We start from the raw sequence: 22,152 nt of genomic DNA, 5'->3' as shown, positions 1-22,152 counted from the left end.
TATATATACAGTATACGAGTGTGAGTGTGTGAGAGGCAAATGAATGCCCCGAGGCAGGCGCAGATAAGCATTGATCTCCTATTACATTTACTGGCGCACACGTACGCACCCTTCTTTAACAATCAATAGGATTGATCTGATTAGATAACTTTGTTATGATTGTCACAGGGTCAGCTGCAGATGGCAGATTCTGTGTTTTACAGCACCGAACTTGAACATGAACGCCCCGTGTGGAGGCCCAGTCACAATCATTTTCAAGTCACATGATTGAAAGTCCGGCTCTGAGTTACTTTTATTGATTATTGAATGATTAGTAGGCTAATGTGTGCCCGCTGTATGCTACAGAGACAATCTATAGCGTAGTGCTATACATTATCTGATTTATCCCCCTCTGCCTGCCTGTCTGGGAATCAATGTTCACTTTGAAGAGCACATTATGGGGCCTCTAAAGCAGCAAATCCTCCAGCACATAATGATGCGATAATGAACGAAGATGACAAAGTGATGAGTGACAGGGAGCTTTGAAAACATCATGGAAAAGAGATACGGCATGGTGAACCCAGAGCTGGATCCAACCCAATATATATTTATCCTTTGTGTCTCGCCCTCCTCTTCCCAAAAGTCTAAAGGCCTTTGCCTCTGTTGTTTTCATATGCAGAAACCTTGCACACTGAGTCCGATGCATTAATTATTCCATTTGTTGCATAAATTCACAATAAAAGACAAGATAGAGTCGTCAAGCAGTGAGGATGATTTCTGTGGTCCTCTCCTCTACTGAAAAGTCCGTCCAGTCTCACTGCGAGGGGAGCTTCACCTGCTGATAAGAGATTTGCAGAATTATCCCGATCGATTCCAGGTGATATTTCAGGATGTCAGCGGTCCAGTTTGATACACTGCTAGCTATACTGGAACCGTACATCACAAGTGAAGACCAACACATTTACATTTACGCAAACCAGTTGATCCTGATGCTGGCAGTATGTCTGTGGTAGGGACACAGAGCTTCAGAGACACAACATGAGGTCGATTTATTTTTAAACGTGCAGCAATGTCGGCCGGAAAAAACAGACTTGCTGTGTAAAGGCTTTAAGTACGGAAGACATTTCTACGACCACATTTAGATGCGCTAAATATTCAGGGTTTGGCCCTTATTCTGAAAACAGACACTATTCCTACTAGGCTGTTTACATTGCTAATGATAATGAATATTCCAATAATACTTTTACATGCAGCCCTTCATACTCTGATTCACAAACACAGCCTCCTTCTTTCAAACATTCAACGTAACATAATAACTTGTTGATTTAAAAGTAGGTTTGTTTCCCCTTCCCACCAGAAATGTGGGCTTTTTTTTAATGCATGTACTGTATCTCTACCCCAGCCTTGCAAACTCTAACACAAAGAGGTGCAGTGTACTGTATACATGTCGAAGATTGCTCCAAAAACCCTAATTATATCGTCATATCCCACATGGGAAAATGTTTCATTTGGAATTAGGCCTCGCATTTGGGATATCGCAAGAGAATCTGCTGCTTGCATGACCCGTACCACATTCAGAATATTGTCATATTCGGAAAATAATGAAATATTTGTGTGCATGTAAACGTAGTCAGTCTCCTTTAAGCAGAAAAGAAAGCTCTACACAGATGAGTCTGGAAATTGGAGTCATCCAGGAGATAAGATGTCTGCTCAGGTTTAAATGAATGCACCGGATGGCTTCAGGATACCAGAGGATGCTCTGTGTTTCCATTCTGTCTTTTGAAATTCTTGTTTGAATGTCACAAACCTCCTCTTCCAATTTTTAGATTTCAGTCATTGCTGTGAATCCAAACCTTCACACTCTTGCAATGCGAGTTTGCACTTTTTCTTTTCCCTTCATTGTTAAATTGGGGTTTCTCCTTTTACCTGATACATATTCTAGGAATCTTTTAAGCTACTGGTTCAGACCTGCACAGTGACAACCTGTGAGTCTGCTGAGGTTTTTCTGTTTGACAACAGAACTGAAGAAGCCATTCGGATGAAAAGTGAGCTATTTTATAACCATCTGGTGGATTGATTTGACAGCAGGAGGGGTGAAACAGACTCTGCCTATTCTGTGGTATTATAGTCAGAACTCTTTGCGCTGCAGTTAATCTTTGTCCTTCTCGTTCACCTCTAATTTGGATGTGTTGTGTTGCCGCTGTCGATTGCTTTTAAAGAACTAGCACATCAGTATTTTCAGTGCAGCCAATGCCTGCTGTTCCAATTTTAGGCTTAATACCACAGAGGCCTGGCAAAGGGAAAATAAATCCAGCAATCCAATTACATAGAATAATAAAGAGAAAAAAATACAGAAAAACTCAAATCACGAGTGAACAAATGTGTATTATTAATCTCTTTACCTTCATGGCTGGTTTCCAGTTCAATCTCTCCACCGTAGCTCCCGTAGCCCCCGTCGGTTCGAGCCCTGACCCTGAACACATAGGTGGTCCCCGGCTTAAGCCCGTCCACTGTCATCATGTTTGAGCGGGTCTTCAAAACCGTGTAGTTCTGCTCCCGCTGATTCTGAAGAGGAGGAAAGAGCAACAGGAGAGGATTAAATACTGAGTTCAATGGACACTGAAGTGTCAGAGAAATACGGCGATTGTGAATAATATAGGACTGAAATTATAGATATAGATTAAAAGGGTATATAAAGAGCCATGGGTCTTGGTATCAGGAGAGACTGAAAATAACAGAAACCTTGAATGGTTCAATTTAAAAGTCTCCAGAGGCCGCGATCAGTACACCTCACTAAGTTTTCATTTGTTCATCGCTGGACCATTTGCTCGCATTTATACATGAGCGTCTGTCAACTCCCAAATCTTATCCTCTTTACACATGGGGGCAATATGTGGTTACTCAAGTCTCGCTTCACTTCGTTCCTTGACTACCTTGTAGGTGTGTGTGTGTGTGTGTGTGTGTGTGTGTGTGTGTGTGTGTGTGTGTGTGTGTGTGTGTGTGCGCACGTAAAATTTTGTGTGTCGGAGGATGAATAAAGAATAAGTGTGTCTGTCGGTAAGCTGATTCCCTGCTGAGAGGCTGATACTCTGCCTAATGGAAGACACTCTACAACACGGATTAACACTATTTTACCGCTAATGCCTGCCAACACACACACACAGGCTTAATTTCATCACCTTGTCCGTGTTTTACGAGGTGTGTTCGACAGATGTGTGGTTAATTGGCTCGGTGTGAGGGATGCGGCGATGGAGATAGAGCGATAGGAAGTGAGACAGAGAGAGATTGATGCTTATGCTCACGTCATTTCAGATATGCCCGCAGGCTTAGCCCCTAGACAACATGATGAAGAGACTTAGAGGAAAGAAATATGTTGCACTAAACATGAAATTGCTCCAGAAATGTAGAACTGCACTTAAAGGTCCAGTGTGTAGGAGTTGAGCCAACTGAATACCCCTTGCTCATCCTCCCGTGTTGGCTGCTAAAAATGCAGTGACACAAAAGGTCCCCTCTAGAGCCAAGAGTTTGGTTTGTCCATTCTGGGCTACTGTAGAAACATGGCTGTGCAAGATGGTGGACCCCGTGGAAGAGGACCTGCTGCCTCTGTAAATATAAAAGGCTCATTCTGATGTAACAAGAAACACATGAATTCTTATTTTCTGGTGTTTATACACTAATGAAAAAAAAAATATATATATATTATACTCCATTTTTGTCAATACATCCTCATAAATCCCCCTAAATCTTACACAATGTACCTTTAAAGGAATAGTTTGACATTTTTTGAAATATGCTTATTAAAATTTGATGAGAACATTGATACCACTCCCGTATCTGTAGGCTAATCATGAGGCTACAACCAGCAGCTGGTTAGCTTAGCTTAGCACAAAGACTGAACAGCTAGCATGGCTCTGTCTAAAGCAAACTAGCTAGCTAAAACCTGCCTACCAGCACCTCTGAAGCTCACAAACTAACATGTTATTTGTCCTGGCAGAAACAAAAGTGCAAAAACAACAAATTGTTAATTAATGGGGGCCCTGTGCTCAGACTATTTCTTGGCTGGGACCAGTAACTTCCTGGAGTCTTCACTGGTTGTATAGCAACTGGTTATGATCAAGGTAAATCTGAAAATAACCCCTTTTTAAGATGCATGATTGACACTTTGCAGTCTGGTTTTTGTGCGCATTAACCAAACTGTAAATAATGTGTTTATTTGCTAAGGTAAGCTAATCAGCTGCTAGCAATATCTTCATATTTACCGCCAAAACACAACACTGGTATAGATAGTGTCATTTAACCCTTGATGAAAAAGAAAATGCCTCCTAAAATTGTCAAAGTATTCCTTAAAAAACACAGCCTGTTTGTTAAAAAGTTAACACTTCAGGTAAACTAAACTGACCTTCATGTGTAAAACTGGTGTTGTATCCCTTTAAAAATGACTTTGTGTGCGCTTGTGTGTGTGCTCTCTCTCACCTTCTCATAGTAGATGACCTCATACTCCACTATTGCTCCGTTTGGTCTCTCTGGACCCTGCCAGGCCAAAGTCACACTGTCCTTGCTCCGCCGCTCCTTCAACACAACGCTCACTGCAGCACAACAAAGAACAAGAGGGGAAAGCATGAGCAACAAAGAGGTAAAGTTCAACCAAATGTGGGTAAACAAAACATGAAAAAGAGGCAGAGGGAGCGGGCTGTGGGGGCGTGGAGAGAGATTTCAGAAGGGGTACCTACTGTGCTATAATGAGAAGACCCATATTTGAAGTGTGTATCCTGTAATTTTGCTAATGAGAGACCTTACGAGGTGATTTCTACATGTGTGATCACAGGATCCTGTGATATGTGTACAGTAGGTGTCACGTGTGTGGTGTGTGACCCTGCTTGTGTTATTAATGTGCAACCCTGTGACTTCTGACATCGAGGCACATGCTCGTGTGGGCTAAGAGTGTGTATGTTTGCTTTTGTGCATATATAAATGTGTGTGTGTGTGTGTGTGTGTGTGTGTGTGTGTGTGTGTGTGTGTGTGTGTGTGTGTGTGTGAGACAAACTGCAGTCGAGAGTAGCAAGTGTGACATGTGCAGATCTTAATGAGGTTAACAGCCTCCTACACCCCCTCACCTTCCCCCCTCCTGTTATTACACACACATCCATAGTACGAGGCCTATTAGTCATCCCCACCCTGTCATACACGCGTCTCAAACACAAATTTCCCACAGTCCCACACTGTGAAAGATGCACGCATGATTATAAATGTGGAGGCAGAGGTGCAGAGGTGTCATTTTGTGGTATCAGACTGGTGCAGCACAGCAGTGATTTTACAGTTGCCATGTGAAAGTGCGAGACTATTTGTGAGCACACTGCAATCAGGACACAATTTTGAAAAATACTCAATTTGCTATCCCACAGATTCTGAGTTCAGGCCGATGAATATGTTCTTCCCCAGAGGATTTTCTTTTCTTATCAGCCTTTAAAAGTGGATATCAGTGAAATGCTGCAAAATCCTTTTTTTTCTCAGGTTTTTACTGCAATTTAAATCCTGGAACACCCCGCCACACATGAGCATTACACTGTCAAAAGTCAGAGATTTAGTTTGCTCTCACCTGTCTGTGACGTAGTGACGTTGATGACTACCGTTCCTCTGGGCGTGGGACTCAAGTCCGACACTCCGTTCTGGCTCTCGACTGTGAAGCTGTAGTTGGAGTCCGGCTGCAGGTCGGTGACCAGCACGCTGGCTGATAAAAGACCAAACTGTCTGGGAACAAAGTGGACGCTGCTGCCGCATGGCGTGCACTTCCTGCCGTCACCCGAGCACTTCCTGCAGTGGAGGCTGTAGGTGATGTCTCCCCGGCCTCCTGTGTCTCTCGGTGGTGACCACTCCAAGGTGACGCATGTCTCGTTCACTGTGGAGATGGGGTTCTCTGGAGCAGATGGAGGACCTGAAGGAAGATGGAGACGTAAGGAGAGTCATTCAACCTGCCGGGAAATGATTGGAAGTGAAGTGAGTGAGTCAAAAGGTGCTGATTTTTAGGTTCATACTTTTACTTCGGGTGTACGAGAAAATGCTTACGTGCTTTAGTGTTCAAAAACCACAATTCTCATTCTGCCCATTGCTGCAGCACCTCTATTCATCCTCCACAAAACTCACTGTTAAAAACATTTCTTTGAAGCACTACGAGTGTTCGAAAACTCCAGAGGATCGCTCTAACGACGGAAAACAAATCAAATATTCATTTAACTAATGGGCAATAATTCAATATATGTCACACTGTACCCACATAACCAAAGCTACCCTGGCTGAGCTGCATGGCACACCCTGAACAATTCACATTCCTCTGCTGAGCCACTACAGCACGCCTTTATCAGTTCTCACTCATGAAAACCGACTGATGATTTTTTCCCCAAATGCACATTCTGAACCTGCATTTTCCTCACGTTAATTACCAAACTTGGTGCGGTTTCTGTTAAGAACAGAATTCCCATTTATTCAATTAAAAATGAATGAAATGACTCCAGCCAGAGGGTGGACACTTAGCTCGAGTAATGAATAGCTGTGGAGCGAACAGTGATTAAAAGAGCCTGGCTGATTGTTAATGTGACGGTATGTGAATATATTACACTTCTGAAGTTTAAATCCATCTTTAAAGAGAATTCACATGAAGTTAAATGGTCGACGCTCGACAGCAGGGAGGTTTCCACCATACGAAGCTAACGGATGTGAGCGGACAATGATCTATAGAAAGTGCCCAGGGTAATTTTCTCATGAGTCAGGTACATTTTATGATTTAATACGGCTCTGGACTTCAGTTAAAATGATTAGTGTAACAGAGTCCAAAAAGTGTGTCAGAACAGTAATCATTCTCAGTGCAGAGAAACAGCGACACACAACAGCTCTTTATTCTACCTTTAGATGAAGTGTGTTCATGTTGATACATAGATTAAAAAGTCTGGAGTTAGCAAGAGAAGGTCAGATTCTACTTTTACACGCACACTTTATTCTCACCCCTGCACATGTGAATATATGTACGTTTTATCGTGCATACTCCTGATGAAAGATGGCCAGAGAAAATTAAATTTGACACTCCCTGTTTTCTATTATGTGTGTGTGTGTGTGTGTGTGTGTGTGTGTGTGTGTGGATGGATCAAAGAGTCTATCAAGGAGCAGAGAGGAGCCAGGCATTACACCACTAAAAGGCAGCTCAGGGGCATTTCTTTAACAATATTAGGGATTAAAACAAATTTGAGTCTAAATTCAATAAAATTCTGTTTCGGGCCATATTGAGCAGCTGATACCCAACTTGGATGGCGCTCACACACCCCCTGGCTGTCCCACTTGCTCGGTAGAAGATGCTCTATCAATGGCGTGGAGAAGCAGCACGCGTCAGCAACTGTATCAGCCTCACTGTTCTTTGTTTCACCCTGCCTTGTTGTTCTTTTATCAGATTTTTAATGAAGTGTGATGCTTTTTAAAGCTACTGGTTTTTGCAGACTCAACAGTTCCTCCCTTTAGTTCACGTTAAAGATTCCCATCATCAAACCAGACGAACTCTCTTAGTGGATGTTTTAAATTCAGATCAAAAAACAGCCCCGTGCTAACAGGATTAGATTAGACACCAAAACCCTGCACAGCAGTTTGTAATACAGGGAAAAAGGTTAGTTTAACTCCTGAAATGTATTAGTACGGCAAACATTTTATCTTTTCCTAGAAATATTGCATTCATACTACAAAGTAATCTACCAGGAATGTGCCCGTTTAAGTATTCAGTTTTCTAAATGAGCTCCACCTTTAGAAGCTGCAACCTCTTAGTGGAGATGAACACGTGAATGCATCAGTAAGTATGATCCAATAATGTATTTTTATTTCTGAAATTGTTTTTTCTGCATAATGAGTACTTTTCCCTTTGGTAGTAGTATATTTTGATGCTTATATTGAAGTTGACACTGGAATGTAGGGGCCTCATTAATAAAACAGACTTGCGATCAGTTTTGATCTCAGGTATGATGTGAGCAAAAAAACTGCGTATAAGTAGTTATTATAAAACCTTTCTTTGTCTCTGAAAATTATCTTGTTATCTAAGCAAAGTCTAGACTTGACTTAAGTGATACTATTGCTGGTTATGTAGGGGTCATTTGCCCCTTGGCTATTCCTGACTGAACCCTCATTTGTGCTGACTTTATATAAATGGAAATCTCGAGACAGGAGCCGTCATGTTAAGTTAATTTGAGATTCATAGATCACAGGTGAGTAACAAACGGGTTTCTTAAAACGTGCTTTAACAAGGCTTTTCCCGCTCAGCATCTTTTATAAACCGAACGTGAGCACACATTAGGAAATGATGTTAAGACAAAGTTCAACACAAATTCAAAAACATTTCTCTAAATGAGGCCCCACAACTTTTGCATTGCAGCAAAAGCTGAGCCAGATTGAACGTTTTTGCCCGACAACCCTGTGTTTTTACTGGAGCCCTCTTCATTGGCAGCCTCGCTGTGTCAACACAGTGGGCCTGTGTAAATACATGAGGGGGCTTCATGATGTCTGATCGGGCCTTATTGTGAAGCAGATACAGGAAGTGCTGGCTTTGTCACCAACATTTGGGCCTTTGTGTTTTTTCATTGGCAGAGCAGGTTTAAATATTGTCAGAGAGGACAGCCAATCACACACCCCCATCACGCTAAGCCTTTACCACACCATTCCTGCTGTGTGGAAACCATTTTTATTGAAACCTCTGATTATGGTCGCTCACAGCGCAGCGCAGCGCAGCACGAACAGGTATCGCAACCGTATGGAAATTTGTCAATCGATGCCCATTCGTCCTGACATCTCATCAGGTCCTGGCTGAGCAGTGAGCCCCCAGGGGGCCGTGGGCAGAGCCTGGGACTTTCCTGATTAGCCCTCCCAGTGGCGAGCCTCTCTGAAGTGCAGGAGGATTGGGAAAGCTCGACATGGGGGATGGAGGCCATGCTGGGGATAATTGAAGCTGTCGGTCGTAAATCTCCTGACTGATCCTGCTAATTCTGTCTTTTTCTTTTCTCTATCCCCCCTCTCTTCCCTGGGCTACACTTAGCTGTCCATCATCATTGTTTCTACTGATCGGCCTTTTATGACATTTAGATTATACTCCTCTGATAGTCCACTTTTCCCCCCTGCTGTTCTATTCTTTGCCTGTGTCTTAAGTGTCATTCTCCATATCTCTCCATCGCTAATTCCACCACCTTGCCTCCTCATTTTCTCATTTTCACCCTCTCCATCCTCCCTCAGTGCTCTTGTGTGTGCGTGAGCGCCCATACATATTTGAAAGAACCGTTACTCATTTTCAGCTGATAACACCGACCGTTACACATCTCACCTGCTACAGCGATTAATGAGTGTAATCTACCATAACCCGATAATGGGTTTCGGTATGTGTGCGCACGCTTGTGTGTGTGTTCCTCCATATTTCTTTAGTTCGGACTCTCTCTCTCTCTCCCACAGTGTCACCGTTCCTCTCCAACCCCCCACATCCGTCCGTCCATCTCAATCCATCTCTTTCTGTCCCTCCCTCCTCATCCTCTCTATTCTCCTCAGGCTCTGTTCGTGAGGAGGTGGTCCGATCCCCCCTCGCTCTGCAAGTGTGCGTGCACGAGAAGCTGACAAAGAATAGGGAGCATCATCAAATTTCTACCACCAGTATCAGCGTTCTCATGTGAGATATTTGTGGACTGTAACCACACAGCTGACACACGTGGATGTGTGTGTGTTTTATGTATGTATCTCAAGTGTTGTGTAAACCAATAGCAGCGGAGGAAGAGGAACACGCGTGGAGGGATTATAGATAGAAAAATGAATAAATAGAAATTCTTACAGGAATACATTGCAAACTAATTAAATTGGAATATAATCCAAACATTGCGTTTTTTTATTAATTTACATTTCATGACATAGAAATGTAAACAGCCAAAGTACACTGAATACATTATGTGATATGAAATAGCTATGACTGTGTTTGTAGCCAATAAAATGTACATGTGTTTGCATCACTCACGTGTGCAGGCCATGGAGCGTGGGTCGGTCTCAGCGCGGTAGAAACCTTTCTCGCAAACACACTCCTCGGCTTGTTCCTGCGGGGAGGAGCTGTGCGGAGGACATTTGGTGCAGTAGGCATCCGTGGCCGAAGCTTTGTAGGTACCAGGTCTGCACGCTGAAGGAAGGAGACAGATGAACACCGGGGTTAGAGGCTGACGACTCAACCGCACATGATGTAGATTTCAAAGATTATTACTCATGAAGGAAAGGTAAAACTCCAGCGATGCATACAAGCATATACATTTTACTATATGAAGTTAAATTTAAAACATTGAATCAAGATTCCAGTGAAACAGTCAATTTAAATGGTCTTTTTTGTGTTGAATGATGAAGTGTGGACTTAAATTCCCATTAACTATATTGTTAAACTGTAAAATATCAGTAGCCAGACTTAATTGGAAGAAAGAAAATTATGAAATTATTTTCCAAACTGGCCGTTTTCAATTATTTATTCAGTGTACCTACTGCAGTTAGGCAGTCACACCCTTTTCCTGCTTTTGAGCTGCATTCACTTTCAGTATTACCTGTAAATAAAGTGGTTTGATCAGTCTAGCCAAATTGTTGGCTTTTTCACACCCTGTCTGATTCAAGTTGCCAGCTCTCAGCTCGGTGAGTGCAATGATATCAGAACAGTGAGAAAAATCATGGGCAAAAGCTGCAGAATAAAACCAAGGCTGAACGATAATATCCTTCCAATCCTGTGTGAAAATAGAGGAGAGTCTGAGGCTGAACTGAAATTCAAAAAGGTAGAAAATGCTCAAAAAACACAGAACAACATTAGGAGCTACGCTACAACAGAGTTACTATAGATAGATACTGATAGGTCATAATACGTGCCATGCAGCACCCGGGGCAAAGAACGCGAAAAAAACAAAGTTTGATCTAACGCACTGTGACATTAGGTCTACGTGAGATCCTTTTACATCAGGCTGAAGGCCCGTATATCCACAGTACAGCGACACAGTGCAACAGCAGATCAACTGTCATCCCTGTTATATAAGCTTTAGACCTTCAGGCAACCAGGGGGGGAAATACACAGTTGCAGTCACAGCAATAATCACAATAACATAATATGACTATTGCTACGGCTGTTACAGTGGCTGCGTATTAGTCATTATGTGGAGTCATAAAACTGGGGAGGGGGAAGCGTGCCACTGCTCAACAGGAGCGAGGCGGCCCGCTGAAATAGATTGGGGACTCGAATGATTTCCCTTTCGCATCCTCGGCAGTAAAATGGAATTCCTGACTTCCCCTTTGGTAATCTGAATATAGATTACGCATGTGTTTATTTATACATTCATAGGCCACGGTATTCTCGTCCTCACGAGCCTTTTCTGCCACCGTGGTAAATAGTATTACGGTGTACAAAACCCCCATGTAAGGAAAATGAGGGTGTCTCAAAGGCAATTCGATAGATGCCCTGTGTGTATGCATGTGTGTGTGTGTGTGTGTGTGTGGGTGGGTTGGATCAATGATGCGACAGAATCCGCCAGGTGCTGATTGCTTCGCGTTCGTGTGCGAGAAGGTGTTAAGTATGCGGCGAGTACGCGTGTGTGTGTGTGAGCATGTGTGTGAGCTTGCTGATTGCTTGTGCTGGTGGTGAAGGTCACGAATTTAATCAAGCTACACGTCACTCGTCCCAGAAAGGCTGTAAATTATAACACACACACACACACGCGTTCACAGGCACACCCGTATGTTCGACGCCGTGGTTTAACCTGCGGATGGAGGAACGGAAAAGTGGCCCAAAAGTAGTGTGATTTCTCAGTGTGGAGGTAAGTTCCTCCACCTGGACGCTGTGCTTGCTCGCATACAGACAGTATTTTTAGGTATTTTTAGGCAAATCATTCATCATAGGGGAGCAAAGTCCACTAGCACAATCCCCAAAAGACCTGAGAGAACACTGGAAAAGGGATGTGTGTGTGTGTGTGTAGGTGTGAAAGAGAGCGAGAGCAAGAAAGAAAGAACGAAAGGAAAGAAGAGAGTGATAATTCTCAAAGGGTTTCTGCTCTCTTTCCTCCTTCCTGTCAGCTTCCAAGGTAATGGGTGCCTATGTGCTGTGCTAGCGACTATATGTGTGTGTGTGTGTGTGTGTGTGTGTGTTCCTGTTGGCCGGGCTGTGCGAGCACGGTGGAAAAGCAGCTTTTCTCCGGGGACGTTTCATCCGGAGAGTCCTGGCTCCGGGCGCTGGCCAGCCACACAGGCACAAAGGAGCCCGGCGCTGGAGGACAGACAGGGCGCCCCGTGCCAGGGCCTGGCGTCCGAACAACTGCCTAATCAAAAACTTTCTGCAAGAATGGTGGCTTGGCTGCTTCGAGTGGAGCTTCCTTCGCCCGATCTGCTGCTTTCTGTTCTGCTTTTCCACCTCGTTTTCACTCCAGTTTTCTTCTTTCTCTCCCCCCTTTTCCACTCTCTCCCACTTTTTTTTTTGCTTCTTATGTTCTCTTCTACTCCCTGTGTGTGCCCCATGGGAAATGTGTTACTTGACTTGGTTCCCTTATGATTAATGATTTACCGTAGATATGAAAAAGGGACAAGAAGGCTGAGGCAGTAAGACAGTGCTCGCATAAACACGCACTCGCACACAAAGCAGACGCACCGGAGCGCAAAAGTTTAGTCACAGAAACTATGTTGTCGAACTGTGAGCTAACTCCAAATGTTGACAATACTGTATGTAGGCTGCGTGTGTGTGTGTGTGTGTGTGTGTGTGTGTGTGTGTGTGTGTTTCTTCTAAAGACAAAGAGTGGCATCAGATCCAGTGTCTTATTAAAAATTCATTCGGTCACCAGAGAGACTTAGTGTATTTATGCCAATCGATAGCTCTTAGATATGATATAGTACTGCTACTCAAGACACACCCTCAGTCACCACGCACTGATTGAGAAGGGAACAGCCCAACTGTCTCCTTTGGGAAAACACAGTATGAGCTGATTGGCTTCTGTTATACTCTATTTCTATTATCCTGCTGCAACTACTTTAAAAAAATAAATAAATAATTGTAAAGTTTCAGAACGTAGTTAAAAAAGCCTTCTGCAGCTTCCCAGACAACACGGATATGCCTCTAAAATGCAGCACTAATCAATATATTTATAATAAGTGGGTCACATGACTGTGTATAAAGTACATGGTGTCACTTAAAGTGATACACGCACGCAGATTTTTTACCAGACTCCCGTCAGCTCTACAGATATTATTTTATTTAATTTTTTTAGCATTTCTTAGCTCATTGTTTTGGTTTACGTCTCACAACTTAACAGTAGATTTTAAACTAAATTACCTTAGAATTACTAAGTAAAGTAGACTATTACATTTAAGTTATATGAGCTAAAAAGTTTTAACATTTTAAAATTATGAGTCTCCTTTACTTGGTAATTTTGAGGTTATCAGTTTTTAACTAAAAGAGTTAAAGAGTGTAAAAACTGACCGTGTGCCGACTGCCCAGTACAAAACAGCAAACAGACAGCGTTAGCGGCTAGCTGCTAAACAAAAATGGAGCATTTATTCACATTTAGAGCCAAATATTTGCGTCGGGATCGAGTTTGTGGCGAGCAAACCAGACGTGAGAGGAAAGGAAATGAGCAGAATCACGACTCCACATTCTGCTAATCTGCTGGATATGTAATGTGTCAACAGTATGCTAACATGTTTACTTTGAGGGGGGTGATTATGTCAATTTTGGGTTTATAGCTTGTTCCTTCAAAAGAAAAGAAAAATCTGTTTAAACAGTCTTTGCTTGTTTCACTTGAAAAACAGTGCATAATCTAAATGTACAGTATTCTTATTTAGCGTCACATAAACGAAGACAGTCAGAACATCTATACATTTCAGGAGCTGGGATACTGATGAATGTTTCTTTTCTGTAGCATGAAATGAAGGTTATCTATTAAAAGTAGCCTCCACGATGAAGGGAACTTAACTGCATGGGTACAGAGTCTCTTATACAGGACACACACGGACAAATGGTACTTTCACACAAGCCGCTTTTACAGTTAATTTATATTGTACTGTTAAGGGGTCATGTGTAAGTACGGAGCTGTAAGTGACTGTTTAATTAATGCTGGGAACATGAATGTGTTATTTAGACCTGGATACTGCGGCGCCGCTCAGCCTTCAGCCCAGTGGTCACCCACAATATTGAACCCACCTGCCCAGAACTGTTGACAGGACACCAAAGTCTCTTTCAATTATCAATGTTTGATCCATGGGAGGTTTTATATCTGTAAAACTTCACACCAATTATCATCACAATGTAAAGTCTGGAGGCCAAGCAGGAACTGGCAGGTGGGGCCAGCAGGAGAGTCATTACTGTGCATACTGAGCGGGCCCCATCAACAGGAAGTAAAAACCCAGAAGCTAGAAACTTTTTTCTGGCATGTGTGCCAGGACGAGCGACTCTCATTGGACTGGATAGGGGCCATGTTTGGGTTCGGTATCTAAGTTCTATTATTACATTTTTGGCGTCTTCAGGCTTCAGCTGCATTTCTCGATAATTGGTTACATCATGCTCAGATAAGGTGTAGGAGTTTGTCTGTGTGAATGACACAAGCTGCCGACTTTACCGGAAGAGTACATGAAGAGGAAATGCATTCACTTCATGTTAGAATGGGCCTGAACAGACACACACACACACACACACACACACACACACAGAAACACAGACCCGATATATCTCATTGTCAAACTCATTACATTCTAATTACATTCAACCAGGCGGCTCTGTACGTATTCAGAATCACATCAGCTGCACTTTCCTGAATCAAACACTTCCTCTGCCTGGCTGGGAGCCGTCTCCTCTCCTCCACTTCCCTTTCTAATGTTCCTGCTAGTTTAACTGTTAATTGCTCTGTTCTCTTGCACTCAGTCGCACTCGCTTCAAGTCAAACATTGGCTCCCCGCCGGCTTTACCATAAAGGGCAGAAAGAGGAGGAAACTCTTGAGTGTGTGTGTGTGTGTTTGTGTGTGGTGTTTGTGTATGGGTGGGGGGTATAGTGAGTGAGTGTGTGTGTGTGTGTGTTCTTTTGAGAGAGAAGTTGTGTAAAGCTTGCTGGCCCACGGGAGATGAGCTCCATAATGGTCACCATGGCAACAGGCTTTCAAGATGGAGCCCTTCTAGTGCCCCTCGAGTGCCACAGCTCCTGGAGCACAGAGCAGCCTGTCTGTCTGTCTGTCCGTGTGTGTGTGTGTGCGTGTGTGTGCCTGTGTGTGTGTGCCTGTGTGTGTGTGTGTTTGCAGGCTACCCAGGCGTTATTTGAGGCCAGCTACTTAAAAATTGATACATCAAGCGTCAGTGGAGAAATCTGACGAGATTGAATCTGACGTCCTTTATGGCCACCGAGGTCGCGTCTGTGTGTGTGTGTGTTTGTGCTCATGTGTACATACCCGTGAGACATGCTTACGGTCAAACTGACATGTTTTCATGCCGGACAAACTTTGTGTTGAAACGTTAGAGAATGACTTTGAAAGAGTAAACATCAACCTTCAGGTGCCAGTAAATCATTGTTTGCTTACTGGCACTTCGGAAACATTACAGATGTTCATTTTACATTTTAATCAATAGATTCACTGTTTGTTGGCGTGATAGCAAAGAAAAGCAAAGAACATGTGTTTTCATGTTGCAGAAGAACATGACACAATTTTCATGCGAGCAGAGCAAAATACATCAGTGTGTGTGTCTGTGTGTGTGTCTCAGCATGTGTGTGTGTGTGTGTGTGGAATAGAGATGTCAGCATCACCGTCCCGCCCCCCTGCTGAGAACCTCTAATCCCTAATCGGAGTTCATAACAACCTTTAACACCATAATATTCACCATTACTCCTAATCCTGTGAAACACACACACACACTCACTCACCCACACACACTGTTCCTGAGTCTGCTTTTACATTACATCAGCTCTTTCTTTCTTTCTTTCTTTCTTTCTTTCTTTCTTTCTTTCTTTCTGAGGATTTCTCATATCCACTTATTAAACTTTAATGACCTCATATAGTTTGCTCTGAATGAATAACTTTGCACTGCGTTACAAAATGTCATTGCCTTAGGTGGCACCATTACCATTACAGAAATGTTGTAAAACAGTGAGTTCAGTGTAGTTATATGTGCAGTGACTCACAGGGCATGTTAAACTACACTGTAAAATCTGACAAAGTGACTTCACTTATTTTTTTTAACTTTTTTTTTTGGAGAAAACTGATTTCCTCAAAATTACAAAGTAGACTAATGATTTGAATTTGTTAAAACCTTGTAGCTTGTACAACTTCAATCAAATAATCAAATTTTAAAATTTACAGTGTCTGAGTTACTGACAACAATCAAAACAAAAAAAATACACTAAAATTTCAAATTTGACCCTGATACACAACACTATGGGGATACTAAAAAGCTAAAAAGTTTTAACAACTTAAAATGATTTGTCTACTTGACTTGATCAGTTTCCTTGATTTTTTAAAGTCACTTTGTCAGATTTTACAGTGTAGAAGACATCATTATTATCTCAGCAGTCAGAAAATAAGAGCTCTAAAGATGAGGAGGAAGTCATTTGGAAATATATTGAGCCACATCTGGTTTGATAAAATAAATCTGTTAAATCTTTTCAGAAACCTATGATTTTTAACAACTATAACATACTCATAGGGGGATAAGAAATTAACATGATCGCCCATTAGAGACAGCAATTGCTGAAGTATAATATGGTGCATACTGTATATAGAAGTGAAACACATCTGCATGTTCAAATGATTTCCCACACTGTCAGCTGTACACAGAACATAGAAATTGCATTACAGAGCTTCTTACCATGGTTGTGTGGTTATGCAGGTTTGTGATGCAATATGTTTATAATGAGAGTTTATCTACCGGGAGCATTTGCACAGGTTTCAGTGCTTGAACTGGGCTGAGCTCACTGGCACGGACGCTCTGGATATTTGCCATCAGTGGACGGTAAACCCACCTGAACCAACTTGATGATGGATCCCAGTGTTTGAGACTAAATATTGTGTTGTTTGATGGTGTTTTAGGCCAGAAATGTAGAGCTTTAATATTTGCACAGACGGCCTCTGATGTTTGTCATGGAAAAGAAATCAGTCGACCGTAGAAACCTGAATTATCAGTGAACACATTTATTTTCAAGTGTAGGCTGAGGTCAGATCCTGTGGCGTGTGTGGGCTTATATGGTTAGGTATTTTTTTTCGATTTGGCAGAAAGAAAATGTCATATTCAGTTATAAAACACCATGCTTAAAAAATATATTTTGTAGGACTAGTTTCACAGCATCAACATCTATTCATCCCAATTCAGTCTCTACAGTTCAGACTATGGTGTACTCATATTGTGCTGTACACCAGCGAGAACTTTTGCCTGCAAACTTTTGTGTGGCGAAAGACGAGACAGGATCTGATGGCTGCAGAGCGGCGTGAGATGTGAGCTGTGTCCAGACAGGACATGTAGACCTCCGTGATTGACACCTCAGGACAGACCCTTACTGTGTTTACAGCATCTTATTACTTCTCTGACCCAAACACACACACACACACACACACACACACACACACACACACACACACGGTCAATCAGACCAGATATGAACGGTTTGTGATGTCCAGTACATGAAGCACATGAGTACACTCTGGTTTCCTTCTGATCTACTCTCTGTCCTCTGGATGCCAGCCAATTACTGCGAGCGGCCAAGGGGAACTATGAGATGAAGCGCCCCCTCTTCCTCATTCTGTCCATCTCTGTCTTTCCCCAGTCCTCTGTCCCTCCATCTCTCTGTGTTTGCCCTGCAGTCCGTCTATGTCTATTTTTCTGTCTGTCTGTCTGTCTGTCTGTCTGTCTGTCTCGCTCTTTTTTTGGCCATCTCGACTTTCTTCTGTGTGTGTGTGTGTGTGTGTGTGTGTGTGTGTGAGTCTGCCTTTATATGTGTGTCTTATTTCCCAGTGGGCTGTCTGTCATACGTTGACCCTGACCTTCTCCAGAGCTCCTGCACAAATATTTACTCTCTCGCTGACAGGCATACGCACACACACACACACACACACACACACACACACACACACACAAACCTAAAGAAAATCAGAGGGAAAGAGAGCTCAATTTCAGTGCAATTAAAACACACACACACACACACACACACACACACACACACACACTCTTCTTCTCGCGGTAACCCAAGCTGATGGCTCACTAATTTTGAGCCGGGATGATTATCCTGTGGTCTAAAAACAGATAAAATAGATACCAGGTGCATGTGTGTTTCTGTGTGAAAGGGGTCATGGGCGAGGGACAGAGAGCAAGAGAGAGAGAGGGAGAGAGAGAGAGAGCATGACAGGCCTATAGAGGGAGTCTGTTGGGAGTTTGGTTCACCGTCTGAATAACTTATTCTTCAGTCTGTCTGTTTTGCTATCAAGATAAAAGGCCAGAAACACAAAGATTCACCTTCTCCCTTCAAACACAACACACACACACACACACACATCTGCATACACACATTTTAACCTACACTATAACCACACACATTCTCCCTCCCCAGGCGCACACGTCGCTTAAAGATCCTCCGTAAAACCAAACCCGCAGCTTTAACATACACACAATCACACACATCTTCTCTCCCCTGATACACTCGAGACACATATACGCCGCGACAGTAAACGTGCCCGCATCGGCCGGCCCCGTGACCGGCAGAGTGTGTGTAGGACGAGTGCTCCTCCTTTTCCTCACCCACGTTATTTTCAGTTCATCACTCTCAATTATTCATTCTCTCAGGCGGAGGAGGAAAGGAGAGCCCCGTGCCTTTTTCTCTGTGTCACTCACACAGACACACACTCATACGCTAACGCAGCTTTACCTGTCAAGTGGGGGCCATATTCTCGCCGTCTTTAATCTGCAGGTGGGCAGTGGTCGAACTTCTCAGCCAAACGCGCATTAGCAGGAAAACCTAGACTCGTGTGTTTTATTCTCATTCGCAGGTGAAGATCACAAAGACTTCATTGTCAAAGGCAGAAGAAAAGCCGAGAACGATAAAGCATTCCTCGCCGGTTTTGTGAGTGTGTACAAATTCCCGAGCGTACATCTTCGTAAAGTCATGAATTTATGTATGCGTACATGTGCGTCCCCAAGTGTCCCCAGTCCACCTGACAGCACCAGTATTACCTCGTGATGAATTAAGTATTTACCTGACACACATCCTTGACACCCCGGCGCCCATTCAGCGCTCGCACAGGAAGTCAAGGGTGTCACATACAAAAGAGTCCCCTCTTGGGGAAATTGCCACCGCGGTCCCTTTTGTGCTCTCTGTAATGAAATCTGCACCATTCAGGTTAGCAGGTGCTTTTCACCTGATAAAAACATATCTGCAAAACAATGAGATCTGTGAGCAGATCTGCTTAAGAAGCAGCCTGGAGAGGTATTTATACTCGACCTCAATGATGTCCTCTCAGCGTAGCAATGGAGAAAGATGATCTTATGCTGCTGTTTTTGGGCTCATGTATTCTCAGCTTCATTTACTTTTTATTGGTAACTGACAGAAGAAGCTTGTTCTCTGTTAGTAATCCATTATAACCTAACACACATGAGTAGAAATAGCAAAGTGAACTACTTCTTTTTGGTTGCTGAAAAGTAATGTTTTCAAACAAGGGCTTCCCAGATTTGCCCATGGTGGGCTCCCTTCAGACAATATCAAGACAACTGCATCACATAGAAGACGAGTGGTACCACTAAAACATATGCCGAATTAGTTATTAGCAGTTCCTTTTTGCACTGTACTCAAAGATGCCAAGCTGACTATCACCGGATGACCTTTCGACTGAAGTAAACTTAAAAATGTGACAATTCTCAAGGAAGTTCTGGATTTACAAGGAGCAATTTTTTCTAAGTGAGATTAATGTTAACAGAAATCAGAGATAGTGATATATTCAGAAAGTGCAAGTGACACAAAATGACAAATATGTGTATCATGTCTGTGTATTCAGACGTCACTGAGTTATGGCGCTTTAAGAGAGCGTGATAAGAAGCCAAATCAGCCAGCCAAACTACAATAACTAACTTCCTGTTATTTCAGAACACCGATATGCATCTGTCCCTTTCATGTCATGCGGTATCTTTACCCCACATCTCTCCCACGAGAAAACCTCCAAGTAAAAGCAGCAGTCAAATTGCAGGTGTTTCAGCTAGGCCTACTTACACGAGACGTCTGTTTCAGCCTGAAGCGTCCGTATAAATTGTGAGAGAACTGTGATATGGCCATTTAAAAATGAAATTTACCCTGTCACGTCTCTCATCAGGTTCTGCGTAACCATTCTTTGTTCTCTGCGGCGCTGGAGCTAAAAGCTGTTTGAATTTTCTGAATGGTTCCTCTTGGCTGTAGAACAATAGTGCAGCTGTACCACATACAAAAGCAGCAACAAATTGGACCTCGAGCGCGGCTGCATCTGCATGACGTGTTTTGGAACCGAGCAATAACGCCTGTGCAATGCCGGCCCAATCAGTCTGACAGGCTGATCGTACATCTGGAAGCCATCCATGGACTAAAAAGAGAGGGAGAGGGAGGGGGGAAGGGGAAGGGGTCAATGGCTGACTTCCTGTTCCTGTGCTTCCTGTTCTAGCTGCCTGCACGCCTTCTCTCGTGCGCCTTTAGATCTTAAGTGGAGCAAACTCAACACTGATTCAACACTATAGAAATGTGAAAATTATGAACTTTCCCATGAGTGCACACATGTTTATCCCTAGCTGGATCTCGACAGCATATGGAAAGCAGCCAATTAATGCCAACTGTACCCAAAGGAGACAAACTCACTCCTCTACACCTCTCTCTCTCTCTGTGCCTTTGCCCGCAGGGAATAGTGCTATATAAGGACATGAGGAGTTGAAACAGGCGTTAACAGTTTCTCAGTCCTTGGCCTGCTTTTCCTCCTTTCCTCTACGGGTTTGTTCACACAGCTCAACCCACTGCACCAGACTCAGCCGAGCTATACGAGGTCCCATCTCCCAGAAGCCAACTCGACGGCCTCACGTTTTCCCGTGGCTAACACCTCAGTCTCGGTGCTAGGGTGGCTTTTGGCAACTGGCGAGTGGTCCGCCATGGCGAGAGAGGAGCTGTGCTTGGAGGGACCTCCGTGTGAATAGACATTATCTGGGTCAGTGCTGTGCGGGTATGTAGACGGGGACTGTGGTGTGTAGTGTGGAGGATATAGCCAGCGCCTAAGCCTTTGTGATTTTGTGTGTCATTTATTCAACACACAAAAGAGAGGAGATGAGGATGAGGGAGAGGGTAAAAGGGATGGAGTCATGGAGGGACACGTGAGAGAGAGGAGATAAAGGCGAATAAAGGAAAAAATGAGGGAAAAGGTGGCTGTCATTATCCAAATAAATTGAAAGCAAAGTCAGACAGATGAACGAGTCGAGAGGCAGGAAGACACACTCACCCACAGACAGGTAGAAGGCCTTTACTCGGCCCATATATCCGTTTGTCTTTTAAGAACATCTGGCTAGTAATAACACGGTGCTGCCTGACACTTCAACAGCTTAATGCCCTAATGCCTGCAGCAGTGTACACACACACACACACACACACTGCGTAACTGTATACACGAAAAAAATCTCTTGACTTGCTGTCTAAATCCTTCTGTTAGCCGCCCACTCCCTTCCTACCCACACCTTCATGCTCTCGAGCTCCCTGAGCTGCCACTAAGAGAAGAGCAAAGAAATGAGAAAACTGTGTGTGTGTGTGTGCGTGTGTGTGAACATACAACATGCAGTGGGGAGCCCTTGACCTTCAGAAGTCTGTATGTGATCAACATAAAAATGCCCACTTTACCGACTGGGACACACACACACACACACACACACACACACACACACACACACACACTTCCGCTGCAAGAGTCGAGGCAGAGATCGAGCTCTGTGTTGGGAAGGCAATAAAGAAAGGCAGGTTCCCCACTGAGCTTTCAACACACACACACCTACACACACACGCACGCATTCACACACAAACACACACACACACAGCCCTCTGTAAATGAGCTCAATCTCTTTCGCAGGTGTGAAGATTAGCCTTTTCCTACATCTGTTCCCGGCTCAAACCTTTCATTATGAACAGAGGCAGCAATCCTCTTATGAGATACAGT

At 43.4% G+C, this 22,152-nt stretch overlaps 1 protein-coding gene across 2 annotated transcripts in view; it reads right to left on the bottom strand.

Moving 5' to 3' along the window:
- Positions 1-22,152, bottom strand: part of epha4b (eph receptor A4b) — a 74,009-nt gene that overhangs the window by 35,075 nt on the left and 16,782 nt on the right. For both annotated transcript variants that reach the window (XM_073491242.1, XM_073491243.1), the window contains exons 5-8: positions 9,995-10,150; positions 5,576-5,911; positions 4,453-4,565; positions 2,382-2,544 (exon numbers count right to left, since the gene is read on the bottom strand). In XM_073491242.1, the coding sequence (XP_073347343.1) occupies positions 2,382-2,544; positions 4,453-4,565; positions 5,576-5,911; positions 9,995-10,150 (768 nt within the window). The remainder of the gene's footprint in view (positions 1-2,381; positions 2,545-4,452; positions 4,566-5,575; positions 5,912-9,994; positions 10,151-22,152) is intronic.

This window comes from Pagrus major, chromosome 21 (assembly GCF_040436345.1).
Source record: "Pagrus major chromosome 21, Pma_NU_1.0".
NCBI lineage: Eukaryota > Metazoa > Chordata > Actinopteri > Spariformes > Sparidae > Pagrus > Pagrus major.
This window is presented reverse-complemented; position numbering and strand designations above follow the sequence as displayed.